Here is a 26192-nt window from a genome sequence, read left to right on the forward strand (position 1 = left end):
CTTCTGAACTCACTGTAGCGTTCCTGCCACTTCAATTGCTCCCTTTGCATTTGTCCTTTACAGGCCAATACCTTCTGCCCGCACACCTCAGTATTTTTCTTCTTCTTAACTGTGTGGCTTTTCTGCATCTGTATTTCATTAACTGCATCAATCAGTTAAAAACCCTCTCTTCGCAATATAAATTGTTGGAAAGAAGAACCTGAATGGATGGAGATCGTTTAGCATTGGGTTCTTATCTTCCAAACACACACATGGTTATACTAGCTAGAGGGTTTTTATTACAGAGGTGTCAACAACTTTTCACCGGGTACATGTTCACCAAAGTGTCTTTAAAAATGGAGCTCCCTTTCCCAAAATTAAATTGATTTTATATGCAAATAACACTCTTGCCAATGTTTAAGTAAATAAATACATAATGCAATTCTTAATCCCACTGCTTTTCTGACCGACTTCCCCTCATGCCCCAGTTTTGGAGACTCCAAGACTGTCCCTTGGCCCCTTTTCTGAACCTCATATTCCTAAATCATCTGCAGAAGCACTCCACCTGACCCAAGGACAGGGTATCAAAATGTGTATTACCCTTTGGGGGTCCCTTCACACCCATAAATGATGAAGTATCTATGGTACAATCACTCTGGCAGGGTTGGCATCCCTGGATGTTCTCCATTCCTGGTTTGAGATCAGTCTTTCCCCCAGACACTTGGGTGTTATCCAAAATCAACATGGATAGTATCCAGCAAGACCTCAGTGGTGCAATTTTTCTTTGACTGTTGTGTCAACTGCCTACTGTACAGGGCTTGATACATTTTTAATCGCTCTGGTGAGTTTCCTCTGAACTTGTCACTTTTCACCATTTCCAGTTAGTGGGTCTTCATTTCCCATAGGAAAATATTCAGCCTGTCACAGAGTTTATGCTTTTCTGGCTCAGTTCTCACTAAATATCCTAAGGAGCAAGGCTCTTTTGCCTACTGCTTTGGGACAACCAGAGGGAAATCAACAACAGAGTACCATCTTCAGGCACTTCATCAGGAAAAACTCGACTGCCCCACAATCAAACCGAAAGCAAGTTTTTAATGCCATCATACAGGACCCAACTCTGCAACTCTTTCTTGACTTTTTGATAAAAAGCCTAGTGATGAGATCACTTGGCTCTTACACTTCAAGGAAACAAGAAGAACCTCAGTACTTCAACCATGGAACAGGAAAGAAATCAAACACAGTGATGAATGGCAGGTGACACTCAGCTTAGATTTCTTAGCTTTCCAAGAGAAATCAGAGATTTAGATTTTGACAGGAACTCTAATTTTTAAAACCTGACCACTAAGTGGAATTTTCTGCAATACTTTGTGGCCTGTGGTAGTGTCCCAGAACTGGCTGGTATAGACTCACAAGAGTCAATTACACACACCTTTTCTTTACTCCTGCCTTCCACGATCCACATTCATAGCTTGAAATCAGCCACTTGGGGTATCTTTATTAAACTATAGAAATAGGCAAATGCTACAAAAAAAAAAATGAGTTGTGCGTTGTTTTAAGATGGTTGGTAAACTTGTACCAGCACATTGCCATCTCTGAGCCAAATAAACCATGTCTGCTGTGGCCAAAGTTGCAACTTCTAATTTAAATATTAAACAAGAAGTGGTGTTAAATAACCACGAAATATTCTCTATTCCAGAACCAGACTTTACAACAAAGAGTACAAGTGACGACACGACCACAGGGGAAGTGGTGGGCTAGGGCTCAGAGGGCTACTGTAACCAGCTGGGAACAAAGGAGAGAAGAGCCGAGAGGCAGTTCTGAGCCAAGTCCGCTGCCCTATAAACAGAGTGCTCTATAAATAGGACAGTTCTAAATGCTTGCTTTTCCCCACTTTCTGAGGGAATGTGGTAATTTATGCCCCCAACGATGACCCTCAAGACACTGCAACATCCTGAAATGTCTTCTGAATCATCAGGACACGATGAGATTATGCACAGTGATTGAGCATCAAAAGCGTTTCAAGTCTGTTTCAAACAACTACAAGCAGAGGAGCGTCCTTGGCTAAGCGTAGGAGGGGCGGTGAGAGGGGCGGCTGCACTTCCCTTTTACCTCTTCACTGGTCTGGTTCTCAATTCCCGTGTTTGGTTACATGGAGCCTTGGGCAGTCTGGGGAAGCCTATGTATGGGGCTCTTCTCAAAAATACTTTTTTAAATGAAAGAAACATAAAATGTATAGGATTACAAAAGCAACCACATTAAAACGCAGTTACTAAGCTACAAAACAAATATGATACAGTGTACTTCTTATGAACTCACTAAATAACAAGAACAAAGTCTATTCACTACTTGTAATTTTGAAGGAACGGTGAAGGGGGCATGGCCGTGGTGGCACCTGCCATACCGTGAAGTGAGGGGAGTACATCTGTGATTCCTACTGGGGACAAGGCTGCATACAGGTGCTCCTCCTACAACCCTGGTGTGGTTAACTACCTTCCTTATTGAAGGAAATGCTAGAGGTTGCTCAGTTAGAGGTTATAAACATAAAGATGGAATTATTTCCCCCCAAATTCTATCACTGGAGCCAGGTCAAGAATCCCTGTAGTCAGGCTGGGGTCATTTCTCAGTGTCATAGTAGGGACGCAATACATTCCAACTAGACTGAACTCAGTTTTGTGTCTGATACGGGATGAGTGCTGGGTGTGGGTCTAAGCAGGTAAGAGGGGCAAGAAGACACTGTTGGGATCCAGTGCAGCCCATCGAGAGGTCTTCCTTTTACAGCCTGGCAGCCCAGTTTCTTCAATGCAATAGCTTGCAAAAAACATTCATCAGTAACAGCAAATACAAATCCCTGAAGGCAAAAAAAAAAAAAAGAGAACCAAGGCCAGTTTTCACTAGAATTTTTACTGTGTCAGAGGCTACCTACCTTCCTGAAATTTAAAACATGACTGAACAAACTTTGAATCGAGGTTCCACCATTTACAGCTGTGTGACTTCGGGCAAGTTATTTAACCCTATTTGCTTCAGTTATTTTCCCCCCAAGAATGAGGAAAATAATAGTGCCACCTAATGGGATGACAAATTACACATCTAGAACATTTAGGAAGCATACCAAGGAAAAGGAAGAATGCAGTACATGTTAGCTGTCAGAGTAACAAGATTCTTGCAAATTAAGAGAATATTTACATTGAGCAATTCTCAAAAATTGCAGCCCCTGTACACATTTACAATTAAAAGTTTAAATATTAAAATTTTAAATATGCTTTACAGAACTGTTGTACCAGCAAATAATTAGAAACACCTACATGTTCTACAATAGGAGAACAGTTAAATTATTGAACACCCATATCATAGCTGTGTATCCTGGGCAACCCCAGAAAGACATGTAAGAACAATAGGTGAATACTTCCTACTCATTTGTCAGGCCAGTATTATCCTGACACCAACACAAGACAAAGATACCACAAGAAAGGGAAAAAATTGATGAACATCTCTTTTGAATATAGATGCATAAAATCCTGAACAAAATACTAGCAAAACAAATGCAGCAACATATGAAAAGGATTACATACCATGACTAAGTGGGATTCCCAGGAACCCAAATTGATTTAATACCTAAATTTTTTTAATGAAAACAGTTTGATCAACTATATTAGTGATTTATTATAATCAGATTTGAAGCTTTTTTAAAATTGAACTATCATTGATATATAATTTTATATTGGTTTCATATGTGTTCAACAATTACCCATACTATTAAGTCCTTACCCCCATTAGTGCAGTGCCTACCTGTCAACATAGGACGATGTTACAGAATCATCAGCTATATTCTCCATGCTGCACTAGTGTCCCATCAATGACTGACAGTTGAGAGTTTTTGTGCCCCTTTACCCCACCTCAAGCTCCTCACCCACCTACCCCAACCCCTCCCCAATGGTAACCACCTGTCATGTCTCAGTGTCCATGAGTCTACTGCTGTTTTGTTTACTTTGTTTTGTTTTTTTAGCCTTCACAAGTAAGTGAAATCATGTAGTATTTGTGTTTCTCCACCTGGCTTATTTCACTGAACAAAGTGCCCTCCAGGCCAATCCATGTTGTTGCAAATGGCAGCATTTCTTTCTTTTTTATGGATGAGTAATATTCCATTGTGTATATGTACCGTATCTTCTTTATCCTTTCATCTATTGACAGACCCTTTGGTTGCTTCCATATCTTGGCTATGGAAAATAATGTGGTCATAAATGTAGGGGTGCATATATCTTTTTGAATTAGGGATTTTGTTTTCTTTGGGTAAATTCCTAGACGTGGAATTACTGGATCTTATGCTTTTTCTATTTTTAGTTTTTGAGGAACCTCCGTATTGCTTTCCACAGAGGCTGCCCCAATTTATATTCCCACCAACAGTGTAGGAGGGTTCCCCTTCCTCTGCATCCTCACCAACTCTCGGTATTCCTTGTCTTTGGATAGTGGCCATTCTGACTGGTGTGAGGTGATATCTCATTGTGGTTTTGATTTGCATGACCCTGATAATTAGTACTGTGGAGCATCTTTTCATGTGCCTGTTGGCCATCTTATTTCTTCTCTGGAGAACTATCTGTTCAGTCCACCTATTTTTAATCAGGTTATTTGCTTTTTTGGTGTTCAGGAGTATGAGTTGTTTATATACTTTAGATGTTAACCCCTTATCAGATGAATCATTTACAAATACACTCCCCCATACTGTAGGTTGCCTTTTTGTTCAGCTGATGGCACCCTTTGCTGTACAAAACCTTGTTAGTTTCATGTAGTCCCAATTTAATATCTCGATTTTAATTAAATATACCAATGTCAAAAGCAGAAAGGATAAAAAAAACCACATAATCATCTCAGATGTAGAAAAATGACTTGACAAAAATCCAACATCCTTCGTGATAAAAACACTCAACAAACTAAGAAGAGAAGGGAACATCCTCAATCTGCTAAGGGCCATCTACCAAAACAAACAAATCAGAGCTAATACTTATTGGTTAGACTAAAACTTTCGCCCTAAGATCAGGAATAAGGCAGGGATGTATGCTCTTACCACTTCTGCTCAACATTGTACTGGAGGTTGTAGCCAGGCATGAAATAAAAGAAACAAAAGGCATCCAGATTGGAAAGAAAAAATTAAAACTATGGATGACATAATCTTGTAAAGAGAAATAGCTAAGGAAGCCACTAAAAAACTACTAGAACTAATAGATGAGTACAGCAAGGTCATAGGATACAAAATTAATATACAAAAATTGTATTCTATACACTCAATAAATAATTCAAAATAAAATTAAGGAAAATGAAATTTTCATTTACAGTAGTGCTAAAAATACTTCAGAATAAATATAACAAAAGAAGTGCAAAACTTAAACTCGAAAATTACAAAACATTGTTGAAAGAAATTAAAGGGTTCCATGTTCATGGATTGGAACACTTAGTATTTTTAAGAAGGCAATCATATATCTGATAAAGGACTTGATCTACAGATTCAATGTGAGTCTTCTTTGCAGAAACTGACAAGCTGATCTTAAAATTCATGTGGAAGTTCAAGGGACCCAAAATAGCCAAAACAATCCTGAAAAAGAACAACTCCAGAGGACATAGACTTCCCAGTTTCAAAATCTGCTACAAAGCTACCATAAGCAAGACAGTGTGGAACTAGCGTAAAGATAGACACATAAATCAACAGATTAGAGTTGTGAGTTCAGAAACCAGCCCCAACATTTATGGTCTATTGATTTTTTTATAAGGGTGCCAAAACAACTCAATGGGGGAAAGACTTTTCAACAAGTGGTACTGGACCTTGATATCCCTGTGCAAAAGAATTAAGCTGGACCCGTATCTCACATTATATATAAAAATTAGCTCAAAATGGATTAACAACTAAATATAAGAGCAAAGCTACAAAACCCTTAGAAGAAAACATAGGTGTGAATCTTCCTGACCTTGGATTAGGCAACAATTTCTTAGATATGACACTGAAAGCATAAGAAAAAAAAGCTAGACATCAACAAAATTGAAAACTTTTGTGCCTCAAAGGACACCATAAAGAAAATAAAAAGAACCCACAGATAAGGAGAAAATATATTTGCAAATCATATATCTGATAAAGGACTTGAATCTAGAATATGTAAAGGGTACTTACAACTCGACAATAAAAAGACAACTCAAGTAAACTTGGGTACAGGATTTGAACATTTTTTCTAGGAGGTAAACAAATGGCCAATAAACACATGAAAAGATGTTCAACATTATTGCATTACAGAAATGCAAATCAAAGCCACAATAACATACCACTTCACATTCACTAGGATGGATATAATCAGAGACAGATAATTTAAGTGTTGGTGGGGATGTGGAGAAATTAAAACCCTAGTGCACTATTGGTGGGAATGTAAAATGACACAGCCCCTTTGGAAAGAAGTCTGGTGGTTCATCTAAAGGTTAAGAATAGAGTTTCTATGTGACCCAGTAATTCCAAACTTAAGTGAAAACGTATGTCTTCACAAAAACCTGTACACTTATTCATCATTGTACAGCATTATTCATAATAGTTAAAAAGTGAAAACCCAAATGTCCATCAACTGACTGATAAAATGTGGTACATCCATAGAATATTATTCGGCAATAAAAAGAATGAAGTATTGATACATATTATACCACAGATGACTTGAAAACATTATATAAGTGATAGAAGCCAGGCACAAAAGGCCACATATTCTGTAACTCCATTTATATGAAATGTCCAGAATAAGCAAATCTATAGAGCCAGAGGTAGATGCGTGGTTGCCTATGGCTGGAGAGGACAGGGATAATTGCTAAAGGATCTGAAGTTTCTTTTGGGATGATGACATGTCTTAAAACTGATGGTGATAATAGTTGCAAAACTGAGTATACTAAAAAAACCACTGAACTGCAAACTGCACACTTTAAACAGGTGAATTTTATGGCATGGGAATTATATCAATAAAACTGCTACCCAAAAGAGCACCATCAGTAAGCATAGGTCAGTGGTCACTCTGGTGAGTTAAACGGGGAAGTATAGGGAGATTTTGATTTTTCACTTTAAATCCTTGGGAATGATTTGAAAATGTATTCAAATATGCACGTATTACTTTAGGCATTTTTAAAAAATGGAAAAATGTTTTTAAAAAGGAAAGAACGAAGCCACCTTACAGTTAAAAATTTAACTTAAAGGTGACTGGTGATGGTGTAGGTGGGGCATGGAGACGGGCCAACACTCAGAACCTGTGCTTCTAAACTTTGTCTTTGGCCTGGAACCTCAGTTAATGGGAATCCTCATGCATTGGCACTTTCTGCAATCTGGACCTGGCTGGCTCATCTCTGTGGTCCCAGCGCCCCGCACAGAGCCGCTACTAAGGTTCTCCCTTGTCATAGATTCTACGTCCTGCTCTTCCTGTTAAGACAAGTATTTTCAACCCAGAGCGATTCTGTGCTGTCAGTAGGGTGAGGGCCCTACTGACAGGCCTGGAGGCTGCTGAACTCCTACAATGCACAGGACAGCCCCACATCAAAGGACCATCTGGCCCAAAATGTCAGTAGTAACTAGGTCAAGAAACCCTGCTCTAGGGTCACAGATTTTTTAAGGGCCTGGCAGGTTAGTATTTTGGGGTGGGGGCAGAAGGGATTTGAATTTTCTCTTAGCCCCAGGGGAATCCAAAACAGGACCCCTTAGAGAGCCTGGAGTCGGGGGTGTCCTAAGGACAGGGAGCCCTGGGCTGGGGATGCAAAGATAGGCAAAATGAAAAAGAGTTACATTGCTGCTGTTCTTGTGAAAAGCGAGATGGTTGCAAACAATAAAGGCAAGTCTGGAAACATGTCATGTTACCCTTGATCCCATCCTCCCAATGTAACTAAGCTTATTTTTGACTCCGGGAATCTCTAGTCCTAACCTCTCTCCTGAGCTTCAGACTCACTTCCTTCCCCTAGCTGTTTACTGAACATTTGCATTCCAGGGTCCCAAAGGCTCCCCGAGTTCAACACTTCAAAACCCAACTCAGGATCCTTCCAACTGACCCACTTTGGTATCCTGCCTCCGACAACTGCATGTTTCACCAAGTGACCCACACTGGTGTGTCTGGGACCATCCTTCTTCTTCCCTTCCTGTCTACCAAGAACCTTGGGAATTGTTCCCTTCTATATTACCAACACCCCAACACCCCCTGCCCTGCCCACACCAGGGGGTACGTGATCCTGACCTTAACTCTTGTTGAGAGTTTGTCATGCAAACATGATCCACGCAGGGCCCTGCACAGCTCTGTTCAGGGGCTCCAGAAAGACACAGTCTTTTCCTCCCGGATGCTAAGGACCATGTCAGCCTGAAGCTACCAAGGGCCAGCTTCACGGCCATGAAGCAGGCCCTGACACTGATGCTCACAGAAAGGTGCAGAGACAGAGAGAAAGACAGACATCATTTGAACCCACAGATCAGCCTCTCTAAGGTAGACAATTCAGTTTTTGGTGTCAGTAAATTATCTGTTTCCATGAAAGATTTTTATCAGAGAACTAACTGTATTGATGACTTAAGTTTAACAAGAAATAAAGAATTAGATGCTCATTTTCATTTGCATTTTTGTTTGTCCTTTGGAGGCTAACATTATTAACAATCTTAGTTACAAGAAGGAAGGAGAGGAAGGCGGGCAGGCTGGCTGGCCAGGCCCTGGCTGAAGGGGGGCACCTGCCAGGACAGAAGGGGGCCCAGGGCGAGCCCTGCAGCGGGTTCTGCTCCCACCCTGCCTTGAGCTCCCACCCGTACTGCCCTCACCACACTCTACACATCCCCTGTGCTTGGCAGAGGCATTCGTTCTGAACTCTGCGTGCTGACTGTACCCCGTGGGCCTCCCACCTGCCCTTCTCCTGCCTCCTCTGCTGTTTCCTTGCTGTCCTGGCCTCGGGGCCCTGTGGGTACCAGCCTGGGGCTGAGTCCCCGGCTGGAGTAACAGTCTCCTCACTGCTCTTCCTGCCTCTAGGCTCCTCTTCCCGGAGATCCCATACACTCTGCCAGATCAGTCTCCCTGAAATTCCACGTTTTATTGCGAGGTTCTTCCTGTCTCTAACAGCAGGCCAGTCCCAGTGCAGAGAGTTTGCATCCTGTGGCCTGCGAGTCGGAGGTCTTCATGACATTCATGGGCCACCCTGCTCTGGCAAGCACTGCCAGATGCCTCCGATGTTCTGCATCTTGTAATTCCTTCCTAATTGTTCTCCAACACGTCACTAACCGGAATAAAGACTTCACTGCCCAGCCACTCTTGCAGCTGGATGTGACCATGTGACAAAGTTCTGGACTGTAAAATGGAAGGGGAAGGATCAGCTAGAATTTCTGGGAAGCCACCTGTAGTGGGCAGTTTGTGTCCCACCCAGATCACCCTGAACCCCTTGGCCAGCTCTCTGTGTCCATTCCCCACCTGCCGCAGGCTTTGCTGCCAACAGCTTATACTGTGACCTACGAGTTTAGGTTCCCCCCCAGCCACAGCCATAGCCAATATTCGAGTGACCGGTGTGCGTGTATAAAAACCCAGTCCCTGTGCCTTGAAGTGGGACAAATTCTTATAATTTATGTTCCAGGGCTACATAACATCACACCTACTTGGCTTCTTCCTTTTTCCCATCCTCACTTCCCTCACACTCCTACTAGTTTCTTCTGGGAGCACTTTCTTGATAAATCAGGTCCACCCAAATCCTCAGCTCAGACAAACTGACCTACGACATCTCCTTAGAGGAAGAGGACACACCCTTTTTCTCCCTTTCCTCTAATGCACCATCAGCATAGTGGACGTGATGACAGAGCTCCAGCAGCCCTACTGAGCCGCTGGAACCACGACAACACCCCGGGGATAGGAGCGTAGACGCGCCCGGCTCCCTGATCACCCTGCGCAGTCAGCGTACCAGCCCGGAATGGCCTCCATGCGGTGCAGACCTCTCTTCTGAGACAGAGGAAAACTGTGTGTGCTTTAACCACTGCTTTTTTGGTCTTGTAACTTGAAGATAAGCAGAATTCCTAACTGTTACACTCCCTTATTTACCAACTGTGTGGACTTGGGAAAATTACTCTCTCTGAGCCTTACTTTCCCTATTCAAAGGGTTGCTGAGAGAATGAGCTGGTTATCAATTCTTCCCAAACAGTCCCTACACCCTGTGTCCTCCAGGAAATTTCTTAATTAATTGAAGGAGGAGTAATGGCTGTTGCTTTAAGTTATCAACTTCCAGAATTCAGACTTCATCTATCATCCTGTGGAAACACAAGTATATCCCAGTGTGGGCAAAGTGCACCCTTCACACATTTCTTTTAACTGGTGTTGGTCTGGGTCGCAGTCTGTTAAAGAAAAGAATCTAAATCTAAAAATATGGTGGGTTGAGAAATAGTACAGCATGCCTCCATACCAAATACCGAAAATAAAACATCTGGAGCAGAAAAGGTCAACAGCCAGAATTAATAGAACAGGCCTTGGTGAGGAAAACGGCTAGATGTAACATATATTCAGTTTTTAAAGTTTAAGTCCCAAAGAAAGGTCTCAAGGTGTTACTGGGAATGGGAGTAGATTACAGGAAACAGCCAGGGAAATGAAGAAAGGAGGGGCCCCACGAGAGAGCAAGACTGAATAAAGAAATCACTTTTCTCTCTTCTGCCTCAATAAAGGAACCTCAGCTATGTTCACGATGGCTAAGGGCTCCCCTCAGATGGCGGCGAGGGCGATCTGACATGGTTCTGGCCAGTGACATAAATCAAAGGGGAGGCTTCCAAGAAAGTTCTTTTCCAGGGACTGACTCGGCTGGCACACATTTTCTGCCTTTTCTCTCCCCTCTTTGTGTCTTGGTGACAGTCACAAAACCTAGGACTGCAGGAGCAGTTTCATGAGCACAAGGGAGAGAACCACCATCTAAGCCCACCAGAGCAGGAAGACAGAAACCGGCGGGACACAGGCGGCTTCATGGGACTATTACACGAGCCCCGGCCTGCAGACCTCGGAACTTCTTGTTATGTGAGGGCAGCAACCTTCCATGTGCCTAAGCCGTGGCTACTGGGGTTTTCTGCTACAACCATCCAGGGCACTCTGCAGCTGGTATATTTGTCATTTTCTTTTCCTTGTAATTACTGAGCCAAAGAAACAGTCCTACAGGCCCCAGAAAGGAGCACTACAACCTCAAGACTGAAGTGCTAATAAGGGTGGTTGACAAGTGGGGAATGAGAGAAGCATGGAACACAAAGCACGGAAGATGCAGGTACAGGTGACACACGCTGTGGCTGCCTTTTTGTCCCTCTCCACTCAGTATTAAGTGGGGCATCATTCTCAGACCGTACAGGAAAGTGGTTCTCTGGAGGGTTAATTATTTCACCTTGGCATTGTTTGAAAGCAGAAGCGCAGACCAGCAGTAGATTCACAGACACTGAGAAGTGGCTAGTGGTTTCCAAGGGGCACAACAATTGGTCATCCCCATAGAGGTTGGTCACGGGACGGTTGCACAGCCTGGAGAATATAGCCAGTGATTCTGTAACATCTTTCTAGGTTGATAGACAGTGACTGCACTAGATGGGGTGAGGATTTAATATGGGTAACTGTTGAACCGCTACGTTGTACATTTGAAACTGACAAAAGATTGTATATCAACGATACCTAAATTAAAAAAAAGAAAGGAAGCAGAGGCAAAGCTTGAGAAAAATGTAAGGGTATTAAGTAAATTACCAATCGATGCCCGAGGGTCCAGAGGTATGAGGAAAAAGAATGGCACTGAAATGAAGGGGAAGATACTGAAAACAAAAGTAGTAAAGATCACTAAAGAGAAAGGTGATGGAGGTGGTGATAAGATTTCATTCTGATCACACTTAAAATGACAAAAAGGATTCCCAATCTGCTGTGAATAGAAGGTATAGAATTGAAAAGAGAACAGAAAAATAAGAGAAAAACAGAAAAGGATGATAGATATGAGAGCAAATATTACATGTGTCAAGCTCCCTTACAAAGATAAAAGTCTAAAACTGGTTAAAAAATAAAAATACAGAAATATTCTAAGTGGTTTACTTTAAAAGTTGCTAAAGATTACAACTAGAGAGACAGTCTAAAGGTTAGCAAATATCTAATATAATCCAGGAATTTAATCATGTCTAAGTTTAAAATATATGTTAGCATTTAAGGCATTCAGAGGTAAACAAAGGTATTATTAATAAGTTTCACAAGTAATGAAATCAATAACCTGGACTTAAATACCCTGAAACACACAACCAAATGTTATTTTGGGTGGGTTTACTAGGCTTAGAGGGTGTTTGGGGATGAGGGTGCCTCCTGCTCCAAAATTCTTTAATTTAAGAGAAAATGCAGCTGAAATATATACAGATACCAGGATACAAAGAAACCCTCAAACGGAAAAGAAAATTCTGGAAAATGCACATTCTCAAATCATTATAATTTTAGAAATAAATCAAAGCATAATTATATAGCCAACCACACAAAACTATTTAAAAAGCAGTCTTTTCGAATAACATTTTAGATGAGTTAGAGCTAAACAAATGGGTGAGAATATCTTAACCATAAAGAGGCCCTGAGTTTATGAAAACCACAGAAAAAAATTGCCAATGGCAGTAAGTGTATTTGGCTATATAAAAATATTTTCTACCTACAAAAAATATAATGGCCAATAAAAAGGTGGCAGAATAGGGTAAGTACTTTGGACATATACAAATAAACACATAATAAGAGATAAGAACTTGAGGGGTCCCCTTGGTCTTCAAGAGAGCCCTTAAGATACCACAGAGAACCCCCTGGAATACTTGGAGCACAGTTTGAAAAACAGCTGGTTTCCCTGGTTGAGCTGCAGGGCAATGTGATCTTCACCTGCTGCTTCGTACAAGGGAAGGCCCACATGCCAAGACCTCACAGGCAAAGTCAGGAAGTGACTCCTGGGATCGAATATGACCAGACTGGAGATCAAAGTCCTGAGGGCAGGCACTTACGGGGCACATTAAATTGTCACGGTGATGGGAGAAAAGCTGCAACCTTGAGAGAACTGTGAAATATTGCCATTGGGGGTGTAAGTCTCCATTTACACGGACTCCAGGGAGATAGGCAGAACATTACCCAAACCTTACACCCATGGAATTGTGGACATTGCAGTTATCACAAAGGTCTCCAGAGATTCTGCTGAGATCACCTCTGTCTTCTTATATTATTCCATGTCACGCAAGGACCACCACAATGGAAAAAAGATGTCATGGTCTCTTCAGTTGGCAATTCTTCCCCCACAAGGACCCCAAAGGAAGCATGGCAAAGGAGACGTGGCTCAGAGCCCAAGCTTTGAAGGGAGGCTTCATGCTACTTCCTGCTGGGTAACTGCAGACAGTACCATGAGACTATTAATAACACCTGGTGTATAACATGAGAATATTGACAGTATCTACCCTCATGAGGTTGTTTTAAGAATTAAACATATGTAAAGATATGTGCTATGTTTAACCTACAATAAGCACTCAATAAATTTCAAAAATTTTATTATATACAAGAGTAAAAAAATAAAATCAGATAACCCCCAAATCCAAAAACCTGATAGTTAAATACATGATTCTACATTAATTAAGAACATGTGACGTTCTTGAGAAAGTGCAAGAAATAATGTGAAAAGAAAGAAAAAAGCAGAATAGTATGTACTTACAGATTCATCACCTATGTGCAGACGTGAGAATCAGAAGAGCTAAGAGACTACAACTGCCCCTGGCTCCTTTCAGAAACAAGTCGGGGCACAAGGCAACAGCTAGTGTGCTGGGCACACCCGCTGTGGGGATCAAGTGTCCTGCACAAACAGGTCCTTCAGTGAATTGTAGAAATCAAGATGCTGCTATTGACCAAGAAGAGGTAAGAGCTTCTTGTCTTTCTTGCTCCCAAAGGGAAAGAAGCCCAGAGTTCAAGGATGGTCCAAGGTCTAACTGGGGGACTCAAATGTTTGAGTTAAGCCATCACTAGATCTGTCTGTTCAGGCCAATGTTGTTTTATATTAGAATCTGAATGCCCCATGGTAGGGCTGCTTTCTCAAGGGCACAGGCCCCACTGCCCCCGAATGTCCCACATCCCAAGTTACACCCACTTTCATCCATGCCCTGACCACAGGGTTTCCCTTCCAAGGCGAGGTGATCAGTAGAAGCGATGCCAGGGTTGATCAGAGAATGGGAATAAAATCTGAACCCTTAATTAGGCTTCTAAAGATGGCTCTCTGGCGCAAGAAAGATGTAGCGGGTGTGCTAAAGGTGCGGCATTTCAGAAAAGTGGCATGATATCTGGCCATCCTGATATGCTGAGTTGAAGGAGGCAGAAGACTGGAAGGTTAAGGGAGGGCGGTGTAGTGATGGGCATGCCTCCTGATGAGGTGTGTGTCCCTGTTGCCCCACTGTCCTCAGTGCACCGGGCGCTCCTGGGCCTGAACACAGTAACATCCTCCTCTACAGGCTGACCGTGTCCCCACGTATAAAGTCACGTAATCTCCCCTTGCTCTTTTCTCCTTGCTCCTAAGGAAATGGATTGTTGCTTGCTGGGTGAGCTCCCAGGGCCGTCCTTTACTTGGGGAAACCTGGTAGGAGACTGAATGAGAGGCAGCTGAAAGCCAGAGAGGTTAAATCCATCATATAACTGAGAATGGAGAGAGGTGGCAGGGAGGGGGCCAGGACGGACAGAAAGGGGCAAGGGCTGGGAGGGGTTTGGAGATAAGAGACTCCAGAACTCCTGTGAGATATGAGCAGCTAGGAAAACATTATAAACTGGACTCTAAGATTCTTTAGAGATACACATGCAAAAATTGAATTTACTTTTTCATCATTTTGGGCTAATGGATCATGCTTCTTTGAATGGAACACTACCCTTAGACAGGACCTCAAGGAATGCAAGATTTGGGTTATAGTAATACCAAATTCATCTCTCCTTCACAGAGAAAGATATGGAGGAAAAGAAAGAACAGGATGGAATTTAGGATAAAAGAAGAGGAAATCAACATATTTCCTAATATAAATAAGAACTGTGTATTAAGCAAGCTGAGATTAATATAAATGTTAGACATTAATATGAGATTGACAGAATGCCAGGCAGTAGAGATTAAGAGCTATGCCCACATGTAACTCTAATTTCAAGACACTGAAATTTTCCAAGTAGGAAACAAATAACTGAACAAATCCAGGGTTCTTAGAATGAATAGTCTGAGCTTCCCCATGAAATTTTAGAAGGTTGATCCCAAGAGAAATGGTCCTATCACTGTACCTTGAGCAAATGCAAATTTCTGCCAGCCATTCTTTCTGCTCCCTCCTTCCCCAGGACCATGCAGTACTCCTCCGTTATATTCTTAAAATGCACCCATCATTGTTCACATGAAACAATATACTAAAGCGCTTTAAAAACTGCTGCTATGAATTGAAGTAGAGTAGCTGGGAAAATACTGCACAAAAACTATCATTCTTATAAGATCTGAATGGGAAAATTTTTCTAAGCACAAAGACAATGGAAGTATTCACAGGAAAAGACTGAAATATGAAGCTGCACAGAAATTAAAAGTGTTTCTATATCTAATAAGCATTGAATAGAAAACAAGGGGTGGAAAATGTGACATAAACATGATAAAGGGCTAAAATCCTTAAAACCTAAAGCACATGAATACAGTGATTGACACAACATCCCCTTGCTCCCAAAAGAAAACCAGGGGAAGGATTAAGCTCGCTGCTTCAGAGACAATGAACAATAAGTATTTATATAAATGTTTAAAATTAATCAAGTCCTGTATAAATTAAAGAAATTCTAATTATAATGAGATTTGTTTTTACCAGATGACAACAATATGCTCATGTTTACAGCTGCCTTCTGGAAGACAATTAGATACAAAATATATATTTCCGTGATTTTAAGATGTACCTTTTCCCAACATTTTAATATCTCTGAAATCAGAATGATCCCATAGGTGCCTGAATGTCAGAAATGGTAGCATTCTTTTCTTTCTTAATGGTACATAAAATAATGATGCATCTTATATTCAATAAAAAGCACTTTAGGTTCAATGTAATGTGATATGCCAAAATATTAACAATGATTCTTGTTGGATGATGGAATTATGGGTAATTTCTACTTCCTTTTTTATGCTTGCTCATATATTTCTAGTCTTCTCAAATGAATATGTATTTATCATCAGACAGTAAACAAAATAAAACCTGGTTCTAATCCTGACTTTGCCACTTAATAGCTGCATGGTTGTAACATATTTATGCTTTGCATACCTTAGTTTCCTATATGCAAAATGGAATTAAAATGAACTTCTCTGCCTACTCATCAGGTTTGTGCACAAATGTTTTGTAAAATGTAAAGTACCTATTCAACATGTGATTTAACTCTTGACACATGTATGACACTAATGTGGCATCCATTAATGTATTAACTGGAGGATGCTTTGATTCTTTCTGTATGCCTACTCATCAACTTCAATGTCAGTTTATAATTTTATACTGTAAAATGGTGATTCCCAATATTTTGTGGTTTCAGCCCGATACAATTTGATTTCGAAACCTCTTTCCTCAGCCTTATTCCCATGTAGGAAAACACGGATTCTGAAAACAATATTCAGTTTAGCACCACACAAATTTGTACATCGATGGGGTCAAATCACATACTTGTCAGCCCGGCTCCTGAACCCCATGAGAGCCTCGTAGAATACTGCTGCTACACAAGTGCTAGTCACAAGCCACACTCAAGGCCAAGAAGGCGTACCAATATACAGGCATACCTCGGAGATATTGTGGGTTCAGTTCCAGATCACTACAATAAAGTGAATATCGAAATAAAGTGAGTCAAATGATTTTGTTTGTTTCCCAGTGCTTACAAAAGTTATGTTTACACTATACTGTAACCTATTAAGTGTGCAACAGTGTGATATCTTTTTAAAAATGTACATACCTTAATTATAAAATACTTTTTGCTAAACAATGCTAACCATTATCTGAACTTTCAGTGAGTCATAATCACTGATCATAAATCACCATAACAAATAATAATAAAAAGGTTGAAATATTGAGAGAATTACCAAAATGTGACACAGAAACTGAGTGAGGGAATGTTGTTGGGAATAAAGGTGGTGATAGACTTGCTCAATGCAGGTTGCCCCAAACTATCAATTTCTAAAAAATGTACTATCTGTGAAGCTCAATAAAGTGAAGCACAGTAAAATGAGGTCTGCTTGTACGTGGATGTTTTATTGCCCTTGTCTAGCTTGGATCAACACATAATCTACAGGCACACACCTGATCATCTACATTTGCTCTCTTACAACACTAAACTATGTTTTCTACCTTTATCTTGTATCTACCTACCACTTCAGCATTTTATTTAAAATATTGATAATAAAGAGAGAAATGTGGTATCCACATATAAATCAAGTATAAAAATCAAATGAGTATTCATATTTGAACTGACTGTTTATAGTTCATAATGCAGGAGCAAAACCGAAAGCTTCTGTGATGACTGCCCTTGTACTGTTCAACATGTAACTTACTCACTATGTAAGAATTTGTTCTCCATGTAAGAACTTGTTCGTTATGCTTCAGAAGATTGGAGATGACGAAAATTAGGCTTGGGGTGGATTAATGATTGTGCATTGAGCATTGACTCCCCTATACAGAATTTTATTGTTGTTAACAACCATTTGATCAATAAATATGAGAGATGCCCTCACAAAAAAAACAAAACAAAAAAAAACATGGTGCTTTGATCAAACTGCCAGCAATAGCTTCCTGGGCAAGGTACCAGTTGAAAGAATATCAGATTAAAATATACTTTCTTTGAAAAAAGAAAAAAAACAAAAAACAAAAAAAAAATGAGGTCTGCTTGTAGTTATTTCTGTATAATTAAAATGAAATAAATTGTTGAAAATCTGCTCTTCTGCCTTGACTGGTAGGCAAGCCACTGAGGTGGGCTCAGCATCTCCGTTTCTGGGCTTCTCAGATCTGCACAAGCCAGCATCACCTTCTCAGCCCAAGCCCAGCACATCACTGTATCTGGATATTGCTGCTCCTGATGAACTTGCTCCTCTTAACTACCAGCAGTGAGGAGGTCCACCAGGGCAACAGATGTGCACATCTCACTTCCTCTCCGTTCCAGCCTGGCCACCAGTTTGTCTATGTCCTAAAGCATAGGATGGTTTGCTGTCATCCCAGCAACACCGCAGAACAACAGCCCTCCAAAGTCAGGCTTCTCAAACTTTAATGTGCCTAACAACTCACCTGGGTATTGTGTTAACAAGCAGATTCCAGTTCAGTTGGTCTGGGGTTGACCTGAGACTACATTTCTAATAAGGTCTGTGGTGATTCACTGATTCACAGACCACTCTGAATAATGCGCATCCTGGGGGAGTGGTTTCAATTTCCAGCCCTATGCCAACTCCTATCACACCTGCCTCAAATGTGCTCCCTGTACTGCCCACACGGCAGCCATCTGGGGAAGGTTCTTAAAATGCAGACCTATTGCATCAGGAACTCTTGACAGTGGTGCCCAACACGTGCATTCTAACAAGCACCACACTGCCCCCAGGTAAGTTCTTAAGGACACCAAAGCTTGAGGACTGCCACCAGCAGAGACTTCTAAACGCTTTGCTGGCCCATACCATCAACCGCTGTCTGCTTGCCCTGCATGGCTTTGGACTTTGGCAAAGGGGCTTTTATTGAAATTGCACCTTACATTGAGCGATGCTATGCCATGCAAGAGCACACAGTTCTTTCATATTTATGGCCCAGATGCTATTGGAAAATTACTCACCATATTATCTACTCCCCTTCATGACAATCTGTAGGAGAAATTTTTATTCAATGCTGACAAAGTTGGGTGTCTTCCAATCAGCCAACCTAAATATGGGGAACCATTTAATGGCTGTCTTTGCCTCTTTATTTTGACAACTGGAAAACTCAAAGCCAAATGTGGGGCTTACTTCTGGCAACTATGCAGGTTCTTTTGACATGTGTCTCTGCGTACTAATAATCTGTGGCTTTACTGTTTTATTCTACTCATGTTTTTTCATTTCCCCAGTGTCTTAAATCTATTAGTATCCATTTTTCAGTGCACCGTACGTATGTATGTGGTAGGCATCCAAGCTGTTCATCAGTATTGAGTCTTGTCCACTACAGGCCTTATTTGAGGAACTTGAGTCCCTAAGCCCTTGAAGTTGGGTGTGGCTGACTTGATTTGGCCAGTGAAATGAGTGTGGAGGTGACTTGTGTCACTTGCAGGTGGCGATTAAAAATGCTGGTCCTCTACTCTTCAGTTCTTTCTTCCCCTTCCTGGTAAGTCCTACAAGCACACGCTGATAAAGAGGGGCTGCAAGATAAAAGGATCCTGGAACCTGGACCAACATGAGACAACTGCCCTGGGGAGTCACTGAGCTCACAGTGGGCTTTGTGCAAATTAAGAAGTCAACTCCTGTTGTGTTAAGCTACCGAAATTTTGGGGGTAACCTAAAGCCTAAGCCTGCTCTGATCACAGTGTATGTAAACAACCTCAAATCCTTTTTGGACAGAAGCTGAGTTATAAATACACAGGCAAACACAGAAACAAACTCCTAACAAAAGCCTATTTGAGAGAAAAGATTACTTACAGAAGATCATTTATAGGATGTACTGTCAAGCTACTTCTCTTTTGTGCTTCAAATGTATTCTTGCTTCAAGACTGATCACCAGCCTCTTTTGCAATCAACAGGCCTAAGTTGTATTTCAATATTCTATTCTTTTTAAGTTGTGATAAACTATACATAACAATTATCATTTTAACCATTCAGTAAGTGTGCAATTTGATGGCATTAAATACATTCACACTGTTGTATAACATCACTATTATCTGCATTCAAATTTTTTATCATTCTGAACAAAATGTCATACCCATTAAAAAGCCCATCTCTTCCCCCAGCCCCTGGTAACCTCTATTCTACTTTCTATCCCTCTGAAATTTGCCTATTCTAGGTACCTCATTAAATGGAATTATATATTTGTCCCTCTGTGTCTGGTTTATACTAAGTATAATGTTTTCAAGGCCATCCATGTTGTAGGATATATCAAAATTTCATTCCTTTATATGATTGAATAGTATTCCATTGTATATATGCACCACATGCTGTTTATCCATCCATCTGTTGATGGACACTTGGGTTATTTCCTGCTTTTGGCTATTGTGAGTGATGCTGTGGTGAACACTGGTGTACAAGTTATCTGTCTGAGTCTCTACTTTCAATTATTTTGAATATATACCTTCAGAGTAGAATTGCTGGTTCATATGGTAGTTCTATGTTTAACCCTTTGTGAAACTGCCAAACTGATTTCCACCCTGCTCTGACTTTTAAATCAAAGGTTTCAATTAGACAGTAGTTGCATGAAAACCTCAATTGCATTTTCCAGGAAAATGTCATTTGGAACATCATTTTCTACACAATGTTTCCTACAGAAAATCCTAAAGGGGGAATGTTTTTGAGGCTACTAGGAAAAGGTTAATGCTTCCTTTTTACTGGTAATAAGAATTCCAGAATGGGTCCTCAGTCTGCCATGGAGCTTGCAACCAAATCTGAATCTCGAATCGTCATTGCTGATGCCCTGCCCATACCTCTTGGGATCTCCTTTACCATTTCTGGGCACAGTGGCCTAACTTCAAATGGCCAGTGCCCGTGACTTGGTCAGAGGACTCTCCTTGGGCTGTCCATGAACATCAGGCCAGAAATACCTGGAAATTATATCCTTATGCCTTTTTAATAAAGGATAGGGGAAATTACATCCCCACCCTCCAAGCAGCCTTTAACTAATTACTGACAGGTGTAGGTGTATAAATATCCCAGCTCCCTGCTTGGGATCTTTCTGGGTCATGAGCTTTGCATTGTTTCCAAGCTTCCACTGGGATTAAGTACCTGTTGCCCATTGTGGTTCCTGCCTAGTAACACACTCTACATGGATTTCCCTTTCTCGTATCACTTCCTCTTTCACCTGCTTCTATCCCTTGCATCCACACTCAAATTTCTGGCTCAAGGTCTACTTCTGAGGGAACCTCAACTAAGACAAAGCTCCTCTCTGGCAACTTCCCAGATCCATTTGCTTTCCTATTTCTGTTCTTCTTGTCCCTGGTTCTGAAGTTTTATTTACATTTTAGAATTGTTTTACTGCATACTTTCTTGTTTGTTACCTCAAAGTCTACATAATAAAGCATAGCACAATGATTTTTAGAAGAAAAACACATCGGGTAATATTATAATTAAAATACAAGACAGAAATGGTTTATATAATGATCCCAATTTTTAAAAATATGTTAAGTACACATATGTACATACAGGGAAAAAAGAATAGAAAGAAATGGACCAAAACGTTAACATTTTGTCGTGTCACTGTAGGTAGTTTAACATTTTCTTCTATATACTTTATTTTACAAAGAACATGAAGCTTTAGTTTCCTAATCTATAAAATGAGGCTCATCACAGCAAGTTAACATAGTTAACATCTTGGTTAACATGAGTTGTGTTCATTGAAGTTAAGTGTGAATGTAATGCAGCAATTAGCTGCATCATGTGTTCGATAATAATCACAGCATGTGCCTGACATGTACCCTAATGCCTTCAAGGGGAGCAAGTGTCCTTATTACAACAGAAATGAAACGATTTAAAAGAAAATGTTAGAAATGAGAAAGTAAAAGAACATTCCCTTACATGAACTCATCATTATCCCTTACAAAACCCTGCAAGAGGGGCAGGCTTAGGGGAGAGGGAGTGGTCAGGAGACAGGCTAACATTTGCTGTATTTTACTGAACAGCAGCCATAGGGCAGACACCAAGATGGACACTTTGCAGGCATCTCAGATGGAGACGGACGGGGCTCAGAACAGTTAAGAAAATTGCCCAAGTTTCAGAGGCAGGACCAGAAGCTCCAACTCCAGACTCAGTCCAGCTTTCCTTCTCTTCCACAGGCTACATTATTATACCTGCACCTCGAAGCCCATGTTCCCATGTGCCCACCCATTCATGACATTCTTAGTTCCTGTGGCATCAAGTTCACCAGTCTGAACACACGTGCTACTCCTTCCTACCTTCCTGTCCATGGGGAGTACTAAGGGGTGGTAAGTACTACGGGACAGCAGGGAGAGCTGGTGGTTAAATCCCTAGTCTCCCACCAAAACCTGCCCCAAATGAAAATCAGTCTAAAACAAAACTGTCCTTGCTACACAGACACAGCAGTGTCAAGGGAGTTGCAGTGGAACAAGTCCCAGCTGGCTGCTCGCCTGAAGTCCTCCTTACACAGAAATCCTGGAACTGTCTTCTGAGACATGGGAGGTGAGGTGACATGATGAGGGAGTTAGGGGATTCTGCTTAGCACCCCCAGTGAAGAATGTGGGCTGGGGGAGAGAGCTGTGGCAGGCACTGCTCCTTCTCCATCCCCCTCAGGGTCCCTGATCTGGTCACCACCGTTAAGGCTATGAGAGATTTTCTTGCCAGTCTTTTACTGCAGGCCGGCTGATGGGCAGGGTCACCTGGGATGGGCCGGAGTGAGGGTTGGGGTCTGGCAGTTCAACACAAAGCACTTCAGTTACAGCCTGTGTGTCCCTAATCATGCCCGGCCTCTCTGCCTTGCCTCCTACTCACCGACTGAAGCACTAGGCTGCTAGACTAACCTTGGGAAATCTTGACTAATCAGGCCCGAGGCGGATCTCTATTATACTTTGTGCTCCTTCTCCCGGCAGAACGTCTACCTAAGACAACCATGCGTGGGAGCATCAAGGAATTCTGCTTTGTCACCACCTCCCTGACAAGCTCTCCGGGTGAGCACAGGGACTCTGCTGCAGAGCACCTGCAGAAGCGCTCTCCGAGCCCTGCCACTGGTCCTGGGCTCCAGCAGCTGGGAGTCATTGCCTTTCTCCATAGCCTTTCAAAGCCCTCCACCCCCATCCCCTCTTCTCCAGATCTCTCCTTACCCCAGAATTTTTACAGCATTTTCCCTAACCCCTTACCACTCAATTATGCTTCGAGGGTGAACAATCTTTAGGAGTGTGGTGCAAAGACTCCCAACTTTGTACTTCTGCTGGGAATAAAGGCATAACCAACCATAGCCATGCCACATTCTCTTGCTCAAAACCCTCAGTGGCTCCCACTGGCCTCTCAGTAAGTTCCAGCCCCTTAGTCTGACAGTAAAAGTCTCCCTTCTCCATGCCATTAACCAGAAGACCTTCCTAGCCTTCCTCCCACTGCCACATATAGATCAGGTAGCTAACGGGGCCCCAGAATGCAATTCTCTCCCCCAGAATGCAAAAGCTCTTTTAGTCCCCAAAACCCAGTGTACCTAAATTAACTGGGTCAGCCCAGAAGTTACTCTCCCAGCTCCCTTCTTCCTGGTAGGAAAGTTTCCATCCTCACAGCACATTTGACTCCTTACTTCCTATTCAATCTGATTTTCTGTGTAAGGTTGAAGTCCTGCATAGTCTTTTCAAATTTGTGTCTCCCCTTCTGACCACTGGCTCCTACATGGTACTAACTCAAAAAATGTTTATAGGTTCCTGTTCTGATTTGTAAACTTTCTCCCTGAAGTTCCATGAACTCAAGCTCTATCTCAACTAGACTGAAAATCCCCCAGAGTAGAGCCTCTCCCATTTACATTCAAATCCCCTGGGGACTTTGTTACAGGGCAGATTCTGACTCAGGAGGTCTGGGCAAGGGCTGAGACTCCGCATTTGTAACAAGCTCCCAGGTAACGCTCATGCAGCGTGTCCGTGAGCCACACTGAGAGACGCATGGAGTCAGTACCGCCTGTTGATCAGGCAACAGCTCGTGCGTTTGCAAGCCCGGCTGAGCCCGGAGGTGGATGGACGCAAGACTGAGAAGCGCCCTCCTCCAGGAAAATGCCAGCGAGCGCGGCCCTCCTCCGCCCCCACACCCCTTCCCCTGCAAGGCCCGCTTACCTATGGTGGACACCACGGTGCCCACGAAGTAGAAGGCGCCGGTGAAGTCCCAGCGCGGGCGGGCGTTGGCCACGCGGATGCCGGCCTCGGTGGCCTCCTCGTAGTGCCGGAGGAAGCCACGCAGCTCGTCGCGGCTCAGGTTGTGGCGGCGGCTGAAGTTGGCCAACCGCTCCTCCCAGCGCTGCTTGGCCTGGCGCTCGTGCGCCAGCTCCAGCGCCGAGAAGACGGCAGCGCCGCCCAGCAGGTACAGCACGATGAGCGCGGCCAGCAGCAGGAAGCGCGCGTTGTCCTCATTCAGGGGGCCCGGGCCGCAGCCGCAACCCCGGCCGGCCATGGCTGGGCCCCCGGGGACAGCCCCGCGATGGACAGCGGTGGCCGCGGACTGACTCTGACGCAGGCCACCCGGGAGATCGGGGCTCGGGGGGGCGCTCAGCCCGCCCCAGGACGCCCGACGGCCGGCCCGACCATGGCCTCTGGGCGCTTCCCCACGGGCCGCCCCCTCGACCGCTCCTGCGACGCCAGCTCCCCGAGTCCTCGTTTCTTGGTTTCAAATCCCCCTTGTCGTCGCTGTCCCCGCCCGCCTCGGAGTTCTAAACCCACAAAGACCGGGCGGCCCAGCGCAGAGTCCGCTCCTGCGGGGCGCGAGGCCGCGGGCGCTGCTCCCACCCCGGCGTCCCGCCCGCTCAGAGCGGGGAGGGGGCGTGGCGCATCTTCGCTGCACACTCGCGCCGACTTGAATTTCCCCCGAAGCGGAGGTCGGGGAACCTCGGAGGCCGGCGGGTAAGCGGAGCCCGACGGCCTCCCGTCTCTTTGACCATCGATCCTACAGCCGCCGCCGGCTAGGACGTGGGCTCTCGGTCGGCCGACTTTGGAGGAGCCTCCCCAGACGGACCTGAGCTGAGGTTCCCCAGTCGCGGCGCCGCGCGGAGCCTCAGGCGTCTCGGACCCGACTGCCGGGGCTTAGAGGCTGGAGCAGGTCCCGGGAGGGCGCGCGGGTTGCGCGGAGCGGCGTCCACGGGTTGCGAACTCCCGCCGAGTCCCCACGCTGCGTGGTACCCGCGCGGGCGCGCTGGAGGAGGAGACCAGAAAGGGTTAATGAGGGGGCGAAGGAAGTTAGGGGCCCCGTTGGGAAGCTTCCTTTCACTCGCTGGGACCAGAATGCCCTTGGCCCCTGGGTCCTGCGCGGGGCGTCTCCGCCCCCAAGTGTCCGCACCCCCGGGGATGCGCGCGCCCTCAGCCAGCCCAGCTCCTGAAGATGCGGCCCAGACCTGGGGGCTGGAGAGGCCCGCGGCCAGAAGCCTGGGACCCGGGGACCCCGGAGCGTGCCATCTCGTCCACCCGGGTTTGGCTGCCTCGGCGCGCTCCAGAGATTTTGCGGGGACAGGGCTCCGCGCAGTACATTCCCCCACCCCACGCAGACCAGCCTCCAGGCTCGCCAGCAAGAGGCCGCGACCCCTTCCCGAGACCCACCTTTCAGAGGGCGCTGCCGCCGCCGCCACGCTCGAGTCTCACCTCCCGGGGTGCTCCTCCTCCACGCCGTTTTGTCACGACTGTCCCCAGATCCTCTCCTCCCGCGGCCCTGCCCTGCAGAGCGGTGCGGGAAACAGAGGTCTACGCGAGGCTCCGGCCAGCGCGCTCCGACGCCGCAACAGGTGGAGCCACGCGGCTGCCCAAGGCCGCGACTCCACCCCGTTCCCCGCCTCTCGGCCGCCGCGGCTGCCCTCAGAGCTAGTCTCCTCTCGGCGGGCCCACCAGGAGCGCGATCCGGGAGTGGGTGCTAAAGAGGCGGGTCGGGTGCTTAGCGGGCCTGTGTGGGCCTCTCCTGGGTCAGAAGAGGGCGCTCAGTCCCCTTCAGACACATCTCGCCCCCTTCTTGTAACCAGCCACTCTGCTCCCCTGGAATCACCAGCCCCTGGCACTGGGAGTGTAAATGGATATATAAAGGAATGGGTGCGTGGGCATCTTCCAATTAAGTAGAATTTCCCCACCTTGACAGAGAGGGGTCCCAGGCTCAGTCTACCCACCCACTGTACTCTCCAAGAGCACAGAGTCAAGAAACACCCAGCTCTGGGTTTCAGTACATGTGCCATCAGAAACGCTGATGCTGCTAGTGTTACTCTCATCTCTGCTATCCACTCCTGTATATCTGTTTTATCCAGTCTAAGGGGGACAAGAGTTTTGGGGAAGGGTTAGTACATACGGGGGTCATGTATATATTCCCAGGGTGAATCCTGCCATTTCTCCCCACCCCTCATTTTATTATGAAAA

General features: G+C 44.1%; 1 protein-coding gene across 1 annotated transcript in view; it reads right to left on the bottom strand.

Moving 5' to 3' along the window:
• Positions 1-24309, bottom strand: part of KCNK13 (potassium two pore domain channel subfamily K member 13) — a 102191-nt gene extending 77882 nt beyond the window's left edge. Inside the window, exon 1 of the mRNA XM_036882491.2 lies at positions 23925-24309. Within this exon, the coding sequence (XP_036738386.1) occupies positions 23925-24258 (334 nt within the window). The 5' untranslated portion in view covers positions 24259-24309. The remainder of the gene's footprint in view (positions 1-23924) is intronic.
• Between the last annotated feature and the right edge of the window lie 1883 nt (positions 24310-26192).

Source organism: Manis pentadactyla, chromosome 11, assembly GCF_030020395.1.
Source record: "Manis pentadactyla isolate mManPen7 chromosome 11, mManPen7.hap1, whole genome shotgun sequence".
Classification (NCBI taxonomy): domain Eukaryota; kingdom Metazoa; phylum Chordata; class Mammalia; order Pholidota; family Manidae; genus Manis; species Manis pentadactyla.